Raw genomic sequence first — 24931 nt, forward strand, 5'->3', positions numbered from 1 at the left:
CCCTGGCTAAAAAAAAAAAAAAAGACAGTCTTAACAAAATCTTGAAAATTATCATAATGGTAACAGTTGTGAGAAGAATTAAGGACTTATTTCTATTTTCACTCAAGAAAAATTTAACCGGAGAAAAAGAAACAACCCCCAAACTGTGTGTTAATGATAATCCCCAAATTACCTAACTATCCACACTTTTCTCAACAGCATGATCCCCATAAGGTTGAAGAAGAATTCACCTACATAAGCTCCCTTGGGCTAGACTCAATCCTCTTCCCTTTGCTGGGGCTGCATAAACCATGAAATTCCTAAGGCTTTCAAGTTCAGTACCTCTCCTGCAAGGGTTTGGTGGAAGAAGGAATGGTCCTTGCATTTACCTTTTGGTAAGGGAAGGGGAGAAAAAGGAGGAGGTAGAAAGTAACAGAGAGATCTCCTGACCAAGAAGGTTGAACATTACCACCCACCTACACAATGACATTTTCCCACTCCCCAAACATTCAGTGAGATGATAGATGGGAAATACCTAGAAATAAGGATTCCCACTCATACCAGGTACCCACAATTTTTATTAGGTTCCCAGATGAAGGATTAGGGATTTTATCCTTCTATTTCAGAGTGAGAATATTCATGAAGACCAATATGGGTAACTAGGATATTTCTGTGAGTTAAGAAACTTCCCAAATTCTATATAATCAGATTTGTATAAAGAGTTGGTTGTTCTTCATCTTAAATTCATTTACTGTATAGAAGTTGTCTCTTAATAATAAAAGAGATTTGGTGGAATTCTTATAAATCAATAAGTTATATTAAGTACCCCCTCCAAAAAAGATCCTCTCTGGAGTTTATGGGAGGGTTCAACCCCAGCCAGCTGAATACCATTCTCCTCCAAGTAGTGATGGAGAAAAAAATCCTGTCCAGCTGTATCTGATTCTTTTCAGATATATGCTGTGAATAGTTTAAATGTCATACTAGTCTCTGGAATAGCCATTACCTGTTTTCTTATGGCTAAAAAACTTTTCATTTAAACCAGATACTAGACAAAATTAAATTGCTAAAATTATACTTTCTTTAACAGTCTTTGGTTTTCATGAAAACCAATTTTTTATTCACATGTGTTCTTCTGTATTCCACAAAACATTTAAATGCTTAATTTCTAAAACAAAGATTTTCATAAAGAGTTTTTTTTTAGTAGCAGTTGAATGAATTGATGTACTAGGTTTGAACTATGATCTCTTAAGGCCTAACTAAACCAAAACTGAATGACTAAAAAAGAAAAAAAATAATAAATAAAATTTTTTACATGAATTTCTTGAGTATCAGGAGGACCATCAGAAATTGGAGTCTTTTCTTCTGGTAAGTCAACACTTTCTTTTAGTACATCAACTTCTATTTCATGATCTTCTTTAAGGTTCAATGTTATTTCCTGATCAAGCCTATGTTCAGAGACACTAGGACTTTCAGAGGTAACAGGCCCAGAGCTTCCACTATCACTGAGGGCATCTGCCGTAGCTGAAAGAAAAATCGGAGTTAATCCTCTACATTTTACATTGGAAACTATGATCCATACACAATTAAGGAAGCAAACAGAAAGGGAAAGGCTACACTGCATCTGAGAATATTATCTTGATAAACATCATTTGCAAAAAAAAAAGTTTAACATCTAAGGAAAAAGCCTAAAAGGATTTATATACTAGTCCTATTTTCTTCAGTATTCTATCATTCAGTTCAATGTATTTACTTTCCACGAAGAGAAAACATGGAAGATGAATTTCATATTTAAAAAAGATGACACTGATTTTTTCCAACTGCAATATAATTCCTGCCCTTATTGTGAAACTTTAGTGAGATGACAAACGCTGTGAAGAGCTCAGAATGTTTGTTCCTTATTAAATTAATCTGAAAATTATATTCACCAGGTGACTACTAGACAACCAACTATCTTTGTTGAGCCATTATAGAATTAATGAGGAACATGCAGTCTCACCTTTGATCTGCCTACTAAAAGTACTAAATGATTCTCTTTTGGCACAAAGCATCCAAATGGCCACAAATGTACTCTACCACTTTAAAAAATTAACTTCCAACCATCTATATGAAAGTAGTATACAATCTACATCAGAGGAAACAATAAAATATTAAATGCACATATTCCTTGACCTAGCAAGTCCGTGTTAAGAATCTACCCAACAGAAATGCTGACATAGAATGCGCAAAGATAAACATACAGGAATATTCACTGCAGAACCAAAATAGTAAAACAAACAACAAAAGTGGCGTCCAGACCAAATATCCACCAATAAGCAATTAGTTAAATATATCATGGACTCTCCGTATTATGGAATACTACTACAACCATTAGAAATAAGACTCAATCCATATTATGGACACAGAAAGATGTCATAAATACACTGTTAAGTGAAAAATGCAGGTTGTTTTTTGATAATAATAAATGATAATTGATAATAAGGCTAACATTTACTGACCTTTTATTAAGTGCCTAGCACTGTTCTAAACACTTTACATGCAACTCGCTCAATCACATTAACTATGCAGTGGGTACCATTAATATTCCCATTTTACAAAGAAACAGAGGTAGTGTTTAAGAAACTACCCAAAGTACCAGGGCAGAACTCGTTATGATGCAAGAAGTCTGGTTCAAGTCCTGTGCTCTCTAGCTACCATGCATGTCTCCTCTTTGACAAGTTGGAGCAAAATATGCATAGAAAAAAAAGGGCACTTTGAAAAATTAACAGTGAATCCCTAAAATGGGTAACCAGGTTACGGGGATTTTTTACTTTACATGTCAAGATAATTTTCTCTTATTTTACAATAAACATGTATTACATTCTTAACCATGGGACAAAACCCAAGATTGCTCAGCCCTGTTGTAATCCCTATTCATAATGGGACGGGCAAAAGACATCATAGTTAAGAGCAGGGACTCTAGGTCAGATGGTAACTACCTCATAGCATAGCTGTGGAGATTAAATGAGTTCGTACATGTGAAATCCTCAGACAAGTTTTGAGCATATAATAGGCATTCAAGGTGTCTGTGTTCCCTAAACCCAACTGTGAACTCACTAAGGAAAATGTATTTTCCCCATCTCTGTATAACCGGGGTGTAGCAAGGAGTCCAGGTGGTACAACAGTTAAGCACTCAGCTGCTAACAGAAAGGTTGGCAGCTCGAACTCACCCAGCAGCTCTGCGGGAGCAAGACCTGGCAATCAGCTTCCAGAAAGATTACAGCCAATAAAACCCTATGGAGCAGCTTCTGTCACATGGGGTTACTCAGTCAGAACTGACTTGATGGCATTCAACAACAGCAGCTAACAGTAGGCACTCAAAAAAAAAATGTTCACTGGATGAAAAGTTAAATGAGTTCTAGATATTTGTTAATTTCCCTGGAGTAAATCCTTCATTTCTGAGCCATTTCTAATACTAAAAAGCCATTCTTGAGAAGATGCCCCATGTAGATATCTAAGTCCAGCAGATCAGATGGCAGTACACAGTCTAGCTACAAGCTAATTTACATAGCTCCCTTTGGATGTTTCAAAGTAAAACATGTGCATGAAAACCATTCTAGGACTTCTACTATTAGAGTCGCAGAGCGCTTTCCAAGCAACACACTGTTTTGATAGCTGATACACCTCCTCGGAATGCTAGTATTTTGCCAAGGAAGCTGACCAGTCTGAGAGAAGAAGAACTGAGAAAAGAAATCTGGGTAACAGACTCTCTTCTTTCTAGAAAGCGCTTTACTGAAACACTAAAGTGAAATAATCCTGAAGTTAAAAAAAATAATACTTACGCTTATTGTTATCTGTTCTACTTGGAGAGGCGCAGTTTTCAACAGATACTAGTCCTTCATCCAAAACTGGTGCCTTGGATTCCGGAAAGAGGATTTTCCTTTAGAAATAGAAATACATACTTTAGTGTAAAAAAATCCCATTCTGTTCTAACCTTCTCTAACCCTCCCCCCACCAGTTGTCATTTTGCTGATGAAAACTGAGGTTCAGAGAAATTAGTACCATTCAAGTTCATTTTACATAGCACTGTAAAATTTACAAGTGAATTTAAACAATGCTGTACTTGTTTTGTCTATTTTTTGCTATTTTACTATTTTGGCAAAAATGGCACAGACATAAACTACAAATAAGATGATTTAAAAATGTTGGTCAGCTAAATGAAGTACACTCAGGCCAATTTTTAATAATCTGTGGCCAAACTGTTCAAATAAGCCTGTCAGAGTACTAAGGAATATTTCTTATGTATTCAGCAGAGTCAGGTTCAATGTTTAATAATGCCCAGGAAGAGTATATGAATGACTCAGAGTGGGAGACCACCGAGAGCTGTGTACTTATCCATGTGATGAAAATAAGTTCTGGAAATAAGCTGGACAGTGGTCACTTTCTGTTTTGTGCTGGTCCATCTCCCAAACTCAACTAAAGTGATGTGTTGATTTTTAAATTGGACACTTATAAAGTAAATTCAAGGAAAAGCAGGCATTTAGAATATATACACATTTACTTATTTATAGATATGTTTGTAAAAATTATCTCAATCACAGTACTTATAAAAAGGATAACGATAACTGAGAACCAACAATAAATTTCCACAAAATGTCAAATAAATTTATATTTAAAAAGGAACCACCCTGCCGAGATGATGAATATTCACCTAGATTATTATTGGTGCCCACAAAGTTTCTCCTCATGACTGCTCTTTGTGATTGTTAAAATTATCCATTAAACTCATTATAACAAATAACATTTAGTTTTCATTAAATTCACTAAACAATAAACAATTCGGACAATCCTTTCGTATTAGTTTCTCTTGCTTTTTCTATGACGCTTTGCAAAGATTCCAGCTAATCTGACTTTCTCTTCTCAGAGCTAAAGTATGTGATCAAGTTGAACGTTTAAGAGTTGACTATTATGATACTGATTTTTATGGGTAGTATGTGAAGTCATTCTCATTATTACTTACAAAGTAATAAAACATTTACAATCCCTCAAATCATTAATCTTAATAAGTTACCTTTACTGTTTCTTGATAATTGAAGCTGCCACATTTTTTGTATCCTCTGTAACAGTGCCACTCTCAAAGTACTGATATGCAAACTGCTTGTGTCCAGTCTTACGAATGTGCCAGAATGTAAATCAATTACTAAATCAAACTGCTTAGGTTCAGCTGACTTTCAATAAAGAAAGCAGTGTACTTCCAATGTAAGCTGCTTAAATAGTTTGGTAACAGGCATCAATCTAACATACCACAATTTCAATAACACCCCCCCATAGCATCTAGATACACCCCCCCACACCTACAGCATCTGCTAACACCCCCCACACCTACAGCATCTGCTAACACCCCCCACACCTACAGCATCTGCTAACACCCCCCACACCTACAGTACCTGCTAACACCCCCCACACCTACAGCATCTGCTAACACCCCCCACACCTATAGCATCTGCTAACTTCCCCCACACCTACAGCATCTGCTAACACCCCCCACACCTACAGCATCTGGTAACACCCCCCCCACCTACAGCATCTGCTAACACCCCCCCATACCTACAGCACCTGCTAACACCCCCCACACCTACAGCATCTGCTAACACCCCCCACACCTACAGCATCTGGTAACACTCCCCACACCTATAGCATTTCTTAACATCCCCCACACCTACAGCATCAGCTAACACCCCCCACACCTACAGCATCTGCTAACACCCCCCCCACACTGATAGCATCTGGTAACACCCCCCCACACCTACAGCATGTGGTAACACCCCCCCACACCGACAGCATCTAGTAACACCCCGCCACACCTATAGCATCTGGTAACACCCCCCCACACCTACAGCATCTGCTAACACCCCCCCACACCTACAGCATCTGGTAGCACCCCCCCCACACCTACGGCATCTGCTAACACCCCCCCACACCTACAGCATCTGGTAGCACCCCCCCCACACCTACGGCATCTGCTAACATCCCCCCACACCTACAGCATCTGGTAACACCCCCCCACACACCTACGGCATCTGCTAACATCCCCCCACACCTACAGCATCTGGTAACACCCCCCCCACACCTACAGCATCTGCTAACACCCCCCCACACCTACAGCAACTGGTAGCACCCCCCCCACACCTACAGCATCTGCTAACATCCCCCCACACCTACAGCATCTGGTAACACCCCCCATACCTACAGCATCTGCTAACACCCCCCCACACCGACAGCATCTGGTAATACCCCCCCACACCTACAGCATCTGGTAACATCCCCCACACCGACAGCATCTAACACCCCCCACACCTACAGCATCTGCTAACACCCCCCACACCTACAGCATCTGCTAACAACCCCCCCACACCTACAGCATCTGCTAACACCCCCCACACCTACAGCATCTGCTAACACTCCCCTACAGCATCTGGTACAGTGCCTTTTCTGGCACAAAGTGCTCAGTGTTACTGACTGATTGGTAGCAAAACAGATCAATTAGTCATTAAAAAACAAAAACTTAACTAGAGTCTTATCAACCAAATGGTAGGGAACAAAATATCTCTCAGCCATCTCCCCCAGGCTCCACCTTGGTGCTACAGGAGACCTGTACCTGGTCATCCCAAAACCACTGAAAAGGGGAGGACATGGACAAATGCAGGGCTATGAGTGAAAATTTTGGTCTTCAGCAAAATTAGAATCACTAAAGAATGTAAGAGTTTTGTCTCAATTCATCGCATCTGTAAATATTCAGGAAATTCTAAGAGTTTATGGTAATTACTAAATAATACACAATTATAACTGAATTTCTTTCATAACACAGAACACTACCAAAACGGAAATGTCAAAGATCTAAATAAGATTTAATCTACACAAAGACTACATCACTGCTGGTTCATAGTTTCATTAACCCTTTTTGGTAACATCTGAGGTTTTCTCCATCAACTTACCCTTCATGGATTGACGGTGCACTAGGAGAAGCTTCGGCTCCCTGAATGGCGCTTAGGTGATTCTGAAATTCTGAAAGTGCCTCCTCCGGGACTAGGAGACCTTTTGTTTCTGCATCTTCTAAAGTGCCTGTAAGTCAGAAAGATAAGGACACGTAGGTATTTACACTAAACGCTTCCAGATTACTCATGGTCTTGGACTATCATTTTTCTTTTTAAAAGTTCTCGGGTCTGCTGTTTCGTTCTTTAGGTTTAGTCCCTTGGCATCAGACTGTCGGCAGTTCTGTCTTCTAATTCTGAGTCCAGCCCAGGAGACTCCCATCACCTCCCACTTCTCACTTTTGGTTTAACAGGCACTGTTTCAAGTGCTTTACACATTCGGACTCAATCCTCAACATCTAAGGAAGCTGACTATTATCACCATTTTATAGATGAGAAAACTAAAGTTACATAACTGAGGTTATGTTGCTTATTCCAGATCACAAAGCTAGGAAGCAGCTGAGCTAGGACTCAAATCTAGTCTGTGTGGTCCCAGAGTTTGTGTTATACATATGATCCCTCATAAAAACAATACAAATTTCTATTTGAAACTGTCTAATCATTGTAAGAAAAATCAATAAAGCTACTGTCGTGGACATTTGCATCTAATATCTACCACTGAAGTACTTTATTGGAACACGACACATCAAAAAAGCAATGTAAATTTCTAGACGTGTTATTATGCACATAGTCCTAAGGTTCTTAGAGCAATTAATACCTGCTTATTAAGGAAAGACATAAGCTCACAAAATTCACATTTTAAGAAATCTTAGTTCAGCCTTGACAAAAAAACATTTCCCAAAAGCAATCATTTATGACACAGATGTTTATATAAGCCTTAGGTTTTACAGATTAAAAGTCAGGGGTTCCCTTTAAATAAACTTGTAAAACTATGTCTAGAGTAAGCAACATAAAAATAGGCTAAGTTTTCCGATCCACCAATTCTAAGCCAAGTCTTTCTTTTTCCTACTTTGTCCCTCGTCTCTTCTATGGCCTCCAGGATAGCATTTATCATACTGCATTATAATTACTTTGCTTGTCTATATAGGCCACTAAGATCCAAATTCCATGTGGGCAGGTACTCTCCTCACTATCTGATCCTCAATACTTAGCACACGCACAGTAGGAGATTACCTGGTGTACACATATTGAAGGCTAAAAAATTTGCTGATAAATAAATATAAAGAAAATAAATTCATGGGCCTTTGGACATTTATCCTGATTGCCCAGTGATTATTTCTGGTGGTGCGCATGGAGAACAGTTTCTGAGCAGCATTAAAGAAAATTGAGGCTGCTGGATAAGATAAAAATTATAACATCAATCTACTCTGTAAAGTCAGTTATTATTATTTCTCATAGTGATAGGAAGACCTTAAAAAAGTAATCAGAAATCTGACTATGGAATCTTAAATTCCCCTCCTTAAACATCACTGTTCTTTTCCAAATTTCATGGCCAAATAAAAAGAGTAACACACACAAGTTCCCCTCCACCAAATCTCATACCTACTTACAACAAGTGGAACAATGTCCATCTGTCATACTAGTAAGTTGAAAGAATAGCATACAATTATTATTTGACCTTGATGCTTTACTTATGGTGGAAAAAAATTCTATTCCATATTTTACTGAGGGACATTAACAGCAATTTTTAATACTTTGAAACCGAGTTTTTACCAGTTTGTTTCTCTAGGTCTGGAGGAGTTCCTTCTGACTCAGACACATCTTCATCACCTTCCTTCTCAGTCTGCTCAGTTAAATTAGTACGTAGTTCAGTGGAAGGGCCTGCTGGTTTAGTGACTAGGAAAATATCCTCAAAGTCTTCTGGTCCTGGCGCGTCCTGATACTCCAAGGTAGTCTGGTCTGATCTGGTTGAAGCAATGCTGTTTTCTTTGCTCATGTCCAGTTTCTCCAGACTTTGAGAGGGTGTATCCGGTGACCTCATATCCATTTCCTGATGGTCCTTCTCAGGACTAGTCAGGGAAAAAGATGTGGTTTTATCTTTGCTCTTCACCCATTCAGTTTCTGCTGGAACTCCACATTTATGGAAAGGTGTAGTAATAAATACTTTTGTTTTGCTGTCATCTGCAACCTGTAAAGTAGGATTTTGCAAGAAAAAAAAAGTTTAAATTTTACTGTAAAAATCAAGTCAGGTTTAGTCCTATGTTATCCATTCCAATCATACCCACCCTTTCTATACTCCTTATTTCTCTTCCTCATCAAAACTCACTTGTCCTAAATCCGTTCTCTTCAGATACATGATTAAATTTTAATGGCTGTTCCTGTTTCCTTAATTGGTAATAAAATGGTATTTTTAAAACACTAAAACACAGAACAAGCAGGATCACCAACAATCAGTAAATGGGCTCCTATTAAGCTTCAATGGAGCTCTGAAGACACATCTTAAATAGATAACCAATAAGGAAACTTAAATCTCAAGAGAAACAACAAAATACACCAAGAATTAAGAGGTCTGGATTCTAGTCCCATTTTTGCCACCAAATAGCTATTTGACTAACAGGCAGCTGACTTGGTGCTTCTGAGCCTTATTTTCTTCACTTGTAAATTGACAGGTTTGGCTCAGCCAGGCCTTAAGTTTCTGTCAGATCTAATGTTTTCTGATTTCATGACTGATGATTATATAACAAAAATCTACAGTGATGTTATTTAAATTGATTTGTCTAACTTTTTACTTGATAGGAGCTAATATATTTTTATTAAGTTCTTTCTAATGATTATTAAACTTACTCCAGCCGTCCATTTTGTGGTCACGCCTTCTTCCATGAATGAAATTCTAGTTTCTTTAAGTCGTAAAGGAGGAGTAAGAGACCTTCCAGGTGACAAAGAGGGAGATGCTAAAGGTGTTGTTCGAAGACCAGACCTTAGGATGGATTGAGGAGTAAACTCGGCAAATCCAGAGGAAGTAACCGACATGGCCAAAGTTTTAGCTTTCTATGACAAAGAGCAGATGAAATTCCACCATTACTGTTTGTAAATGTCACTTATAAAGGGCAGACTGGGTCAATCCACAGTCACAATAGTGGCTACATTTTCATCTCCAATAAGCACATTTAATCCTATATATAACATAGGCCATGAATAAACATTTTTATGCCAAATTACTAAAAAAATACAAAATTCTAGTCAGAGCTTTGTATATGTGAGGACATTGTTTCTGTTGCTGTTGTGTGCCGACGAGTTGATTCTGACTCATAGCAACCCTGTATCACAGAGTAGAACTGCCCTGTAGGGTTTCCTAGGCCGTCATCTTTATGGGGGCAGACTGCCACATCTTTCTCTGGTGGAGTGGCCGGTGGGTTCGAACTACTGACCTCTCAGTTAGCTGCTGAGTACTTAACCACTGCACCACAAGGGCTTGTTTTATGTAAGGCTACAAAACATAAAATTCCATTCAGAATCATTCTAAAAGCTTTGGTTATTTCCACCGCAATGCAACTTCAAAAATAAACTGCCAAGTAGTAAGACAGAAACTAAGTGTTAGATAGCTAATAATCTTATTAACTTCTTTTAATAGTTATCTTAGGACTAGCATTTATTGAAGTATCTTTTATTCAACTTGAAAAATAAAATAATCCCCTCGTTTTCTGGAGATCCAGAAAGATAACTTAGAAACAATTTAATAAAAGAAGAAGAAAGCTTCTGGGATCCGGGACAGAACACTGGACAAGGAGCTAAAAGGAGATACCATCTGTACAAACACTTTGAAAATGGGAAGGTGTAAGATCATTGCGCTCAGTTACCACTAGTAATGGCAATTTAAAGACAGACACACTGACAGGAGGAAGGAGTAATAGTTTAAAGTCTTATCAACGGAGTCAGAAAATTAAGACAAATAAAATAAACCTAAGAACTCAAAAGCACTTGACAGGTGGAAGAAATAACAGCTTAATGGTACCAGCAACGGAGTTACAGAAAGAGAAGGAAGAAAAAAGCAAGCAAGCAAACCCGAGAAACGCGAAAGCTATTTTGCAAAGAACAAAACCCAATTTACAACAACTACACAGAGCCTTAGAATACATTCCAAACAGAGTGACTGATAACCTTAGGTATCATGTTACTTAAGCAGAGAAGGGTAAATTTAGTAAGCTCCGTTTAAGAAGATATAAAAATATAAAACGTAAGCATTTTAGGAAGACACCTATTTGAAAAAGCAGCAGTAGCTTAAAGCCAGTGATGACCCAGAAATATCAGTTAAAAAGCTTATTTTCTCTCTGACACTTGAAAATAAGAATTCTCTAGCTTCATTTGCTGGGTATATAATACTCACCTTAACAACAAGAGGAGTTTCAAGTAAATGCAATTCTGATGCCCTCGAGGCGTCTTGATGTGATCCTTTTAAGTGACTTAATGGCAATGAAGTGGATGCTAGGTACAAAGGAGATCTTGTGGAGGGGGTCTGGGTTTGCTGAATAAAATCCACATACTGAGACGGCTGGGAAACAGGACGAACCAAATCCAGCAGTCTGTAATCAGAGTACACGTATGAACAGAAAAATCCTGAACACTTATTTATTAAGCTATTCTGAAGAAACAAAAAAATTTAATATTTCATTGCACTACTCAAAACTTCTATAGTGCTATCTATATTCACTAGTAAATATGACAGCCTTATGAAAATATAAATTCAGTCACGTATATTAATGTAACCCAAACTGCTACCATTAGTTCAAAAGGTCAGAAAGTTATTAATTCAGTAGTGAAGAAAAGAACTCTAGAACTCCTCCCTCTCTTTTACCAATATTTACCAAGTCCCTATCATGGGCCAGGCACTTACTTTCAAATGAAAATGAAATGCTAAAAAAATTTTAAATATTGCGACGAAGACTAGACTGATTAAAAAAGGGTTAATTTTTAAAAATGACTTTTGATGACAAAATATAATCTCAAAATTCTACTGAATGCTTTCCCATAATGTCCCAAATCCGTTCATATCAACTAACGCTGATGTCATTGATGGCTTGTATTAAAACATGCATAGTCCCAATAAGCTTAAAAACTTAATTTACAGATAAATAATTTAAACTCTGAAGTGAAATTTTCAGATTACAATTTGTGCTGGATCATTTGCACAGGTCACTTCTCTTTCCCCAATCTACTAACAGTTTTATTTTATGGTTTTATTTTCTAGTGATGAAGCCCTAGTGGCGCAGTGGTTAAGAGCTTGGCTGCTAACCAAAAAAAAAGGTCAGCAGTTCCAAACTACCAGCCACTCCTTGGAAACCTCTATGGGGCAGTTCTACGCTGTCCTATAGGGGCTGCTATGAGTTGGAATTGACTCAACGGTAACAGGTTTGGTTTGGGTTGGTTTCTAGTGATAGAAACAACACCCTTTTACTTCCCCAAAATGCCACTGTGACTTAGTACAGAATAACCAGAAAAATACAGCCTGCTTTAGTACCCAGAAATAAAAATGTCCAGTTGCTATTGCCTTCCTCGTTGCTCTATCTTCTGTTCAGAGGAGATTTTTGCTATTAGGGCTGGTAGACCAACACAGGCCACAGCTGCTTTAACACCCAACCTATTACCCAGTGGAGAAATATTTACAGGAAGCGTTTACTTAATACAGGGTCTGTCCAACTTGTTATTCTGTCCTAAGCACAGCTTTGAGATTTCCATGAACAATGAAGAGATCCAGATATCTCTTTCAGGATCATGCTGCTAGACGTTAATTTTCTGTTCTAATTCTTTTCCTTCTCTACCTTTTTTATATTCAAATTCTGTATATGTAAATTTTTCACTTTTATATCGAGTTATCCAATATGGAACCAAATGGAAATTTGGTTAAATGCTTTCCAGTGTGTAAATATTATGTCTGAGGTACCCATTTATGAATGACCGCTTCCCCAAAGCAGAGCCTGTACAACGAATGGCACAGAGCAAATTATTACACTAATAAAAACAAAATTACGATTATTTAAGTCATACTAGAAAATTTATCAAGGCAAAATATTTTTAATTAAGATACTTAAGAAATTTTAAATACTATATTAGGTCTTGGGATTTCCACAACTGATTCAACAACTTTTTTGATCATGATCCAAATAAGAAATACATTTTGGATCACACACATAAACAAAACAGAAATTACCCTAAACAGCACTTTCCTTTACTATATGCAGTGTCTGCTGACACTATATTATCCTATTTCCTTAAATATGCTAGTCAGAACCCATTAAACTTACTACTCACTAATGCAAACCAGTTTGAAAATACAGAATTAGGGATAGAATAATTTTTATAAAAGATAAATATTCACATTTCAATCGGCTCTCTTCCATCTAAGTTGATATTGGCTTTAAAGAATTCTCACTGGACACATAATACCTCTTTATCAAGCCCTTGGGCCATTCGTAAAAACCCTAAAAACTTTTATAATGTCCCTCGATGCCCTAAAAATCCCACAACTACTCAAGCACAAAAGGACCAAGAGAAAATGACATGAGGAAAATTAAAACTACTGATAGAAAGAAAATGTCATGAATAATGACTTCCATTTAAAACTAGTTTCTTACCATCTCATGAGCATAATTAATGGAAAACAACTAAATATAATGCAAAGAAGAAAAAATCCCTTTAACCTTTGAAAAGATGCCAATTATGCACTCTTCGAACAGCTTTGGCCTCAACTGTTTGTAAATTGTTCTTACCCTGAATATCTTATCCTTAGTATCAAATATTCAGATAATTTATTCCTATAAAATATTTCCGTACTTGATAAAATTTACAATCACAGGTATGTTACTAATGATAAACGACCAATACATTGATTATGAATACTTTTCAATTGGTTATGGTTCTTAAATAAATAATACTTACACTCACAATTTCATCCTGGATGCAAATCTTGAGAAGTATTTACTTTTCTAATACCATAGGTAAGATATAAAAGTATTCCTGTATCATAAACCACTTAAGACATTCTAGTAGTAGCTTCTGTTGTATAGGAGAAAATTTCTAGGAGTCAACCAAATTTAACTAGAAATTAACTATAAAACCAAGTAACTCAGGGGTCAACTGACAAAAAGCTAACCAAAGAAAGTTCCAAGTTTGCTTGTTTCCCCTAAGCAGTCTGAAATCTCTCTTTGAGCAAAATTTTAGGTAGAATACCAGTTGATGCAAAATTTCCTAAAATTACTATACTACTGCTCAAATTAAAATAAAAGCCAAGTACTAAAAAAAACCATTCAAAGGAGGCAATATGGGAACTCCCTGAACCTTACGTACCATTCTTCAGTAGACCTAAAACTGCTCTAAAAAATTGTCTAGTAAATACCAGTTTGGGAGGAGGGGGATCATTCAGAAACTTAAAACAACATTTGTAACATTTTAAAGATAATTAAAAATTATAGCTGTAATTATCATCTAACATTGTGTCCTTAAGAATGATTAAATTTTTACCTAGAAATTTTTTGTGATGTTTTTGAAATTGGTGTTCCAACAAATGCCTCAGGTAGCTCTGGGTCTGGGAGAGAATATGCTATAGGAGATGGTTCTTCTATGTTAGGACTAGAAAGAAAATAAGAATTTAACTTTTGATTATGTATCAAAAGGAACGTGAACTTAAAACTGCTATAAGAAGGTAGGATTCGGTGAAAGAGGAGAGGGCTTTCATCCTTTACTCTGTACATTTCTGTATTATTTACAAATAACGATAAACATGTATCACTTAAATTTAAAGATAAAAACCATTCTTATAAGGAAAGTAGCTAATGTTAAAAAAGTTTTTGCTTTTTATATACATTAATAAGTTACGAGGAAATCCTGGTGGCATAGTGGTTAAGAGTTACAGCTGCTAAGCAAAAGGTCAGCAGTTGGAATCCGCCAGGTGCTCCTTGGCACCTCTATGGGGCAGCTCTACTCTGTCCTATAGGGCTGCTATGAGTCGGAATCGACTCCACAGCACTGGCTTTGGTTTTTGTTTTTTCTAATAAGCTAGGACAATCAGGTTGGCTTGTTTATAAATGTTGCTGACATCCAAAAGAGATTAACAAGTAGTATGAAGAGAAACATACCTAATATAAGGAGAAGTGCTATTTTTAGGTTCACTGCTTGCCCAAACTTCTCCAATTTTAGATAACACATTATTGATGAAAGCAGATCTTGTTAACACAGTCCCTGTTACAGGTTGCTTGGGAACTGCTGATAATGGTCTGGGTTTAGAAACTGTAAGATAAAGAATATAATAGCATTTAATTTCATCTCTACCACCATGGAATTTATTAATAGAAGAATTAATATAAAAGAATGGTTGGAAACAAAGATCATAAAATACGCATAGTTAGAATTATATTTGGTTTAACTGTAGTTAAGCAGGAATTTAACAATTTGGGCTTTTAGGAAATGGTGATAAAAATCATTCTACATTTCTCTAGAAGTTGGACAAGAGTCATCAACGGAAATAAAAAGAGTTATTTCTTCTGCACTATATTTATCAAGTAGGAAGGAAGGGCTGGTGATCTACTTCCAAAAATCAGCCAATAAAGTAAAACCCAATGGCTCACAAAGGTCTGACCCCCAACCGACAGTGGTAATGGAGCAGGACTGGGCCGTGCTTGGCTCTGTTGTACATGCAGTCTCCATGAGTCGGGCCAACTCGATGGCAGCTAACAACACATTACTAAATAAACTGTAAAAAATTCTGACAAAGTCCTGCACTTCTTGGGGAAGAGCAGCCACTAAAAACACAGGGACCTGTGCACAGAGCAGCAAAACAGTTAAATGTCAGAACTTTTTACAGTTTATTTAGTAATGTGTTGTTAGCTGCCATCGAGTTGGCCCGACTCATGGAGACTGCATGTACAACAGAGCCAAGCATGGCCCAGTTCCGCTCCATTTTGGTATCTGAAAGGTAAGCATTCAGTATCTTTTCCAGCAAAATAATTTGCCATTCTTCAATGAAATCTTACCTTCTCGAAAAACTGATGATGTTGTCAGATGGTAAGGTTTAGCTCGTTCAATGGCTAATTTTCGCTGGACTCTAGGAAGAATTTTCCCATATTGGTCTAATATAGAATTTCGAGCCACTGATCTCTCACGTAAACGAGGATCACGATCATTCTAACGAACATATCATAATTGGTAAAAATTTAATCTTAAAAAATGTCAGGTTCTAGGTTTATATATTTACTATTTTATTATAATTATGAATATACAATATTTTTCCCCCCTACATATCCATTCTTCCAAATCAAGGACCTCATACACAAACTTATTTGTTTTACCAATAAATTCCAAGTCTCTGCTAATAAGCCTTGATTCTTCACAACTAAAAAAAGCAATGGCTCTCATTTTACAGGCAACATCTACATGTGTCAGGCAGCATGTTACTTCACACACACCTCTCTGTAGCCTCACAACAGCCTCATAAGGAGAGTGTATCTTTTTACAGATGAAGAAACCCAGGCTCAGAGAGGTAGAGGGAGGTGTCTCAAGTGCACAGAGTCCCAGGAATCCCACGTTCTTTCCCCTATATAACCCTTACTAGGTCTTCTACCTCTTCTTCTTTTCTCTGAGTGAAATCATTAGTCTGGCAGGTCTGGGCACACGTATGAATAGTAACGGCATATATAAAAGAAGCAGGTAAATAATAACACCCTGTTCCCAATTCTGCTACAGGAAGGTGAGAAGGATCTCATATTTCCAAGTTCAAGATTATATAGGACACAATGGTCACCAAACTATAAGATCTTATGTACCAATAATAAAAAAAAGTCTCCAGTTTTCCTTATCCTCTTGTCTCCCATAATAAAACAAGTATAACCATACCATAAGATTAATCTTCAGAGTTTGGTTCAGCTTCAAGGCAGGAATATAATTGGCACGCTGCAAATGGTGAACTAAGAGGAATTCATGATTCTGAACGCTGGCACTGGACTGCAAAAATTTCACTAAACATTCCTAGGAAGAATAAAATAGATTTGTAAGCTACTGGTTTTTCTTCAATTTCTGATATGTTTACACTGATATGTCATTACCTGCTCAGTGTCTGTAAATGGTAACTTCAGTAAATCCTCCATTAAGCCCATTTCCTGACAGACTTCATACGTGTGCTTTAGTAACTCCTCTGCATTCGACCTATTAGAATGGTGTCGTAATAAAGTCCAGGCCTCAACCATGCACCTGAAAGCAGTTCAGTTAGTTTTAGACAATCCATTAAAAATACGTAAAACAAGTAATCCACCTAAAGAATGTGAAAGGTTCTTGTACAGGTGCTTTAAAAGTGCCCTAAAAATCTAGTGAATATTAACCACTGCACAATAAACTTTGCTAATTATGTCAAAGGAAGACAAGGCATCTTTAAAATTTAATTATATGCTGGTCTGTATGATTATTTCAGATTGTAAGTGTAAAATAATGGGAAAGCAAGCATACTGGACTTCAAAGAAGACAACAAACTAATCTGGATTACATGGCTGGGAACTGAAACACTGGGAGGGGTGTAGAGGGAAAAGTCAGTCTTTCAAGGAAGCGACACTCACATAAGAGCGGAAAAGAAAATGGGTAATGGCCCATGGGCAGAAATAAGCACGATGGGTTCACTAGGACGTGGAGGGTATAGTTTGGTAGATGGTTTTGGACAATCTACAGCAAGAGGAGACCGGAAAACTTGTGTCAAATTAGGTATGAGGAGACACTGAGATTTTTTCTGTGGGCAATGAGGAGATCATTTAAACGAAACCACATTTCTTAACAGAAGAGTATTCCAGAATCAGGCAGGGACTCTGGGAGCTTTAAAAAAAAAAAAGCCAATGTTCAACTCCCATACCTCAATGATAGGAGTAGTAAAACTACATACAGGCTAGGACCCAACAATCCCACTGCAAGGAATATAGCATAGAGAAATGGAAATGACACGTACAGACTTATGGACAAGAATATACAGTGATACAGCAGACTACAACGTAGTCCTTTGAGGCAGATATAGATTAACTTGGGCAATCGTGCATTGTTAAGTAAAAAAGGCAAGTATAAAACAGTGAATACAAAAAACAAACCAATAAATAGTGAATACAAAAAACAAACCAATAAACATTATCTGCAAATGTTTATGTATTTATTTAAATAGATAAGAAAAAACCTTGAAAATGGACTTGAAACCTGATACTTTCTTAAATCATTTCAACAAATGCTTCAGGATTTCCTTTCTATGAGACGCAGTGGTGAATGCAACGACAAAAATCAAATGCAAATAATTGCAACACCCAAGCAACCAATATTAACATAAAAATACCAGAGCACCATCCCCAGGATATACTCTCAGAAAATATAATTTATAAACTCTATGTGACTTCATTCTTCCTCTCAATTCCTGGCTTCATTTCAGCAAAATCAACTCTCAATCTTCCATCCAGGAGACTGTCAATGTTGCCAACCATCAACAGATAAAGTTTTAAATCCCAGTTTGACTTTCCCATTTACTCGAGGTACTTCTTACTCATCTCATTATAGAAAAAAGGTGCTCTACATGTTTTTGAATGTTGAAATATCAAAAATTGTAATATGTAATGCAACCTATTACATATTACAACCATTTTTACATTTTATAACCATATTACAACCATTACAGTATAACCCATTACATTATAGGCTGCTACTGTCTTTTTTACCAATTCAAAAATATTAACATATATGATGAACAGTTTAACTGTACTTCAAAAGAACGCACTTGGGAGGTACTGCCTACGGAGTACTGATTTTCTGTTAAGGGGATGAAAAAAATCTATGGCGATGCTTGTGCAACGTAGGGAATATTAGTGATGTTACCGAACTGTACATATAAACAAGTCTGAAAGGGCAAATGTTTTGTTATGTATTTTTCAGCACACAAAAGTTAAAAGGCTATGTACTTACCTGTTAAAAAGCAAAACGGTGAGGTGAAGGATAACATCATTACCACTGGACACTGGCGGCTTCATTGTCTGAATATATCTGAGGGCTTGTCTATGTTCACCCTGAGTCATGAAGGCCTGAATAATCTTTGAATGTTGCCACGGCACAGGTTTTGCAGTAGCTGGGTGAAATAAAAGATCCAAAGCACTCTGCAGAAATGACATGAAAAGTGCTAAATACAAATACAATCCTTTGCATTTAGACAAAGTAGCTGACGTCTAAGAATACAGGCAATACTGACACCACAGTGGATAATACAAAAATTAAGATACAACCAGTTTAAACATAAACTGAAAAAATCTCATCTATGGTATACTTTTTATGGTGTACTTTATTTTCAAGTACAAAAGACTTAGCAAAAGCCTCATATTTTGAGCCTTCTTTAGTATATAAAATCTTTTTATTATCAATTCCATACATCAATGCCAAATCCTGCCTTCTATGGTCCACCCAACACCCCAAACATACTTCTAATAAAACAATTATCATATTTGCACTATTAGTAATTGTTTACTTGTTTGTCTCCCTCTTTAGAGAGTAAGAAAACTAGCTTTCTGAAATGTTTTATCTTTGTGCTCTTGCTGCCTAAGACCATGCCTGGTGAACAGTACTGATTAAACTAAGTCCTTCTTAAACCACCACTAGAAGCAGATCGCATCGTATCTTTAGACTTACCTCATAGTCATTATGATCTAGCAGCCAAAAGCCTTGAATGAGTTTAACTTGGCCCCAAGAAATGGCAAAGGCAGTGGGAAAAGATTCAATTGAAGTATCCGTTTTGTTTGGAAAGGAATACATAATATCAAGCAGCAAATAAATGGTCTTTTTTTTTTTTAAGAAAAAAAAAAAAAAAAGGATTAAGGATAATAAACAAAAACAAAAAACTTCTTTATGTTTAGGATAAGTAGCAAAAGAACGCAGCATAAAAGAGGCTTGAAAGACTTCTTTTTTAGCATAAGAAAGCCATTTTGGATATCCAGCTATGGAAGTACAGTTATATAAAATGTGGGTACAGAAAGTCCTACAACTAACTTTATTCTTTCCCAAGAGTAGGCACTACCACAAAATAGACGACTAAAGCATGGGCTTTCTTCATGAAGTCACGAGCTTAGCAAATTTAAGAAACAAAGCTACAGACAAAATTCCAGTTATCGAGCAAAAGTTGGCAGTTCAAGCAGACACATCACATACCTTGTAAATTATGAATGAAGTATGCATTATTAGACTTAGAAACTATCACAAGCATAAAAATCTTATCTCAAAGACTACAGGACTCAAATGCAATGCCAAAAGTAATATCAAGGCAATTCACAATATATTCTTATTCAGCACACAAGTTAACTCCATTGAGAATAACCACTTGCCAGCAACGTTTTAGAGCAGTTGTTCTCAACTTTCGAGTAACTTGGACACATTTGAGAATCTGATAAAAGCCATCAACCCTATCGCTAGAAAAACAAACATAAAACAAAATTTTCCACACAGTTTCAAGTTAACCACAGACCATCTGAACCCAACCAACGGATTCTGGGTTAAGAACCTTTATCTTAAAAGAAATTCAAGCATGAAAATGAAATGGTTTTAAACGATATGCTGAGTCCCTACTACCTTGAAATCTTATGATTTTGGTAGTACATGAATTATTTGATAAATTTTAAAAGGATACAACAGAGTGCTTGATTGCTTCAGTAACACTGTCTAGTAGGTATATGTCAAGCAGTGCCTACAAAAATAAACGATATAAGCTTCAGTGCATTTTATAGATTCAATTATTCATACTCTTTGTTTTTCCCAGGCCTGTACAAGGTGTGAAAAAATATAGCTAAGCATGCCTCCTCCCACCCCAATTTTGCTTTAAGTGATACCGTTACTGCAAACCTACATGTAGACTAGTAGGAGGATATTTTCCTGTGCCTCCTTCATCTCGCTTCCACAACTTTTCAACTCGATCTCCTAACTGGGAAACCATTCCATCGATCATCAAGCAATCAGGGTTCCACTTCCCTCTGCAATAAAGGCAACATTAGGATTTAATAATTTAATAATTAATAGAAGGGTTAATTATTATCATCAAAACAATATTAAAATTTTAAAAGCAATGAATCCCAATTATTCGTGAAAGGAAAATTGAGAACTGGGATCCATTTAACAACACAAGAACTCCAAACATCAAGGAGAGTTAGTAGATAAACCCCGAAGCTGCCTCAAGTTCTGTCATCAGCAAGCCAGTCAGTTTAGGTCAAGACTCTGTGGAGAAAGTAGTCCAGCCAGCCAAATGCCCAAGACTATATATATTTCACCATCCTGACCAAATTACCATAAAGTATGACAGCCAGCCCAGTGCACTGAAAGTAATACTTCAATTCAATGTCAAAGAATTACAGTTTGTTTCATCACTTGGGTTAGTCATTTAACCTCAGTGATTCCTTCATTCAAAAAATACACAAATGAGCACCAACAATATGATAAGCAGATATCTCTACTTCATCACCTGAAACAAGAGCAGCAGCAGTTACTACTTCTTGAGCTTTTCCTATGAGTCGTGCAATACTAGGTGCCTTGCATATATTATTTTATTTAATCTTATATGCTGACTATAACTTACATGAACAAAAAGGATTAGAAAGCTTGGCTAGCGAACTTGCCTAAGGACATACAGGTAGTCCCCATGCCCTTCCTCCTTCCCCTATACACTGTTTCTACCATGAAGAGGCATTTGTTATCAATGATGAACCAATAGTGATACATTATTACTAACTAAAGCGCTTAATTTACATTACGGTTCCTTGGTGTTGTACCTTGTCTTACGGGTTTTGACAAATATATAATGTCACATATCCATCATTACAGGGTTTACCACTCCCCCTGAATTCCTGGAAACCACTGATCTTGTTAATGTCTCTAGTTTTCCCCTTTACAGAGTGTCCTTTAAGAGGAATCAAAGAGTATGCAGCCTTTTCAAACTGCCTTCTTTTGCTCAGAGATATATATTTAAGGTTCCTCCGTGTCTTTTTGTAGCTTGATAGCTCATTTCTTTTTATGACTGAATAATACGCCATAGTATGGCTGTACTACAGTTTATTTATCTATTCACTTCTTGAATGACATCTTGGTTGCTTCCAATTTTTGGCAATTTTAAGTAAAGCTGCTACAAACACTCACGTGCAGGTTTTTATGTGAACATAGTTTTCAAATCATTTGAGTAAATACCTAGTAGTGCAACTGCTGGATCACATGGTAAGCCCACGTTTAGCTGTACCATTTTACATTCCCACCAGCAATGACCTGCTGGATCACATGGTAAGCCCACGTTTAGCTGTACCATTTTACATTCCCACCAGCAATGACCTGCTGGATCACATGGTAAGCCCACGTTTAGCTGTACCATTTTACATTCCCACCAGCAATGAACTGCTGTATCACATGGTAAGCCCATGTTTAGCTGTACTGTTTTATATTCCCACCAGCAATGAACTGCTGTATCACATGGTTAGCCCATGTTTAGCTGTACTGTTTTATATTCCCACCAGCAATGAACTGCTGGATCACATGGTAAGCCCGTGTTTGGCTGTACCATTTTACATTCCCACTAACAATGAACGGGAGTTTCTGCCGCTCCAGATCTTCGCCAGCATGTGCTGGTGTCAGGGTTTTGGTTTTTGCCATTCTCATTGCTGTGCAGTAGGCGCAGCTAGTACGGATTCCCAGGTGACATCACAAACTGGGAATCAATGTCCATGCATCACTGCTCTAAATGTTACATGCTGCTCTGTAATTTTATTATTGCAACTTGAGAAAGAAGGCTGTTTAATCCCAGAGTAGGGCCAATGCTCTAAAAAGTATTCTTCTACTTCTTCAACTTGGTTCTTTCAAAGGAACCAATTAGGCTAATATTTATGTATTTAAAAAAAAAAAAAAAAACCCAAAAGAAAAAAGAACAAAGTAAATAAATTGTTGAAATGTAACTGTTATGGAAAGAAAGTAAGATAACTTTAACTGGTGATGCATTTTATGCCTTTTTGATGAACAGCAGCTTCTAGTCTTTTTCTGAACAAAAATTATCAGGGGAAAAATGCTTAAATCTCCTCTAGTAAGTCATTCATAAGAATTTCACTCAGGGAATAATAAGCAGCTATCCTGGAATCCAGAAAAAACCATGCATTCTCTGGGTCAGGATAAAACATTACAACTAAAATAGTAATCTGGTAACAAATTCTGATACTCTACCAGGTATTCCACCCACTGAAATGTTTTATAACATGATGAGCTCTAATAACTGGTTTATCTGAGAAAGTTTTGACTTTAAAGGTTTGGGATGTACCATACCTGGATAAACGCTCACACTTCTGCCGACGACTGGTGTAGTAGCTCTGAATTACAGGGTAGTTGTAGCATAACCTTGACAACTGCACAGCATCATCTAGATTTTTTTTAAGAGTTGGAAAAATAGCTAGTAATATTTCCAAAATACGCCAACAACACTTAAGGTTACACAGACTGATATTTTACTGCAATTTTATAATGTTGCATAATTCACAGGCTGGATTTAAGTGATAAAAGAACACTACATGTCCCTTTATTTACAGATGTGCAAACAAGAAAACTTGAGTCTCTCACAAAGTCTGTAACCAACAAGGACGGTGGCTTAAAGCCCTGGAAAGGCTGACCTACATAATGATGTTAAATCTTAGGTATGAATGATAACGAAAGCAAGCAATGTTCACCATTTATTCACGTCAGAATCTAATAAAATTATGAAAAATTATGACCAACAGCAATTACATGCACAGTGACAGAAACATTTCTACATAAAATCCAATGTGCTTCCTGTTGGAAGAAGCTGGAGGCTTCAGAAGTATGCTCTAAACAAATATAGTAAAAGGCTAATTCTCTAATCTTTGTATTGGCATCAATCATTAGATAAAAGGGGTATTTCATTGATGGCAAATAATGTTAGCTAATAACCACATTAAAAGAGCCCAGAAAACAGAAAGAGACTAGCAAAATAAATGATAAAGATCAAAGTTCTGCAGGTCTAAATTATAGCTGGTGATATTGTTGAACACATTTTCAGAAACTATGTTTTCTCAAATTAGCTCTCCTTCTAGATGCAATTAATTCAGTAAAAATGTATGGAGCACCTTCCGAGTACCAGGCATGGGCTGATTCGCTGAAGATACAAAGTAAGGAAGAGGGTAAGAACAGAAGGGAAATAAGTAAGGGGAAAGCAAGGAAACTGGAAGCATTATAAAGATTTAAGAATGTTTCAATTAAGATTAATAGAATAAATAAATATTTTACCTAAGCCCTCTGGTAAAAGCCCAGAATGAGAGAACCAAAGAACCATTTGTGCATATTGACAGATGAGCTGGGTAACCATATGCTTATTGCTTAAGTCCATCAGACCTGTAGAGGATAGAGCTTAACATCAGTTCCTTAACTTTCAATCAGCCAAAAAAGAAAAACCAAAATGCTCAACAGTTTTCAAAAGCCAATTTCTTGGTGATTTTTAACAGTAAGTATATATATACATTTTAACAAATTCAGCTTGCATTTATTTTACTTAGGTCCAAAATGATGGCAGGTAAATATATCCAAAATGCTAGAATAAATAAAACGAGTCACTGACTAATAAGGAGACATTTTAGGTGAATACACTTCCATCTTAGCTGTACTTCCATTTAGCTAATCTCAGGAGTCCAATTTATATAATAATACTAACTAAACACTGTGTGATTAATATAAGTTGTTCCAACCAGGCCTTTAAATGAAAATAGCTTTTCTGGTTTTGTTTAAATGATAAAACAGAAAGAAAAAAAAAACATGGCCTCTGTGAATAAAAATATACATATTTTAAATTTTTGAAATTCCACAGGGAGTATACTATCTTAACAATCATTTAGTTTAATTCCAGAATTTCCCAAGCTTATTTAAGCTTGGCTCATGGAATGTCTAATAATAACATTCTATAGCTCTTCATAAAAAAATTCTAGTATCTGAGATATAATGGCTTCTTTATGCAATGATCCATCTAAGAC

At 36.7% G+C, this 24931-nt stretch overlaps 1 protein-coding gene across 1 annotated transcript in view; it reads right to left on the bottom strand.

Annotated features, from left to right (window-relative positions):
- The window catches only part of AHCTF1 (AT-hook containing transcription factor 1), a 64070-nt gene that overhangs the window by 12370 nt on the left and 26769 nt on the right, over nt 1-24931 (bottom strand). The window contains exons 15-31 of the mRNA XM_003410925.4: nt 24195-24299; nt 23220-23313; nt 20776-20899; nt 20560-20616; nt 19569-19715; nt 18855-19042; nt 16979-17123; nt 16770-16901; nt 15911-16061; nt 15017-15167; nt 14403-14510; nt 11272-11467; nt 9732-9935; nt 8661-9075; nt 6951-7077; nt 3798-3895; nt 1292-1500 (exon numbers count right to left, since the gene is read on the bottom strand). Of these exons, the coding sequence (XP_003410973.3) occupies nt 1292-1500; nt 3798-3895; nt 6951-7077; nt 8661-9075; nt 9732-9935; nt 11272-11467; nt 14403-14510; nt 15017-15167; nt 15911-16061; nt 16770-16901; nt 16979-17123; nt 18855-19042; nt 19569-19715; nt 20560-20616; nt 20776-20899; nt 23220-23313; nt 24195-24299 (2651 nt within the window). The remainder of the gene's footprint in view (nt 1-1291; nt 1501-3797; nt 3896-6950; nt 7078-8660; nt 9076-9731; nt 9936-11271; nt 11468-14402; nt 14511-15016; nt 15168-15910; nt 16062-16769; nt 16902-16978; nt 17124-18854; nt 19043-19568; nt 19716-20559; nt 20617-20775; nt 20900-23219; nt 23314-24194; nt 24300-24931) is intronic.

The sequence above is a fragment of the Loxodonta africana genome, chromosome 25 (assembly GCF_030014295.1).
Source record: "Loxodonta africana isolate mLoxAfr1 chromosome 25, mLoxAfr1.hap2, whole genome shotgun sequence".
In the NCBI taxonomy this organism is placed as follows: Eukaryota; Metazoa; Chordata; class Mammalia; order Proboscidea; family Elephantidae; genus Loxodonta; species Loxodonta africana.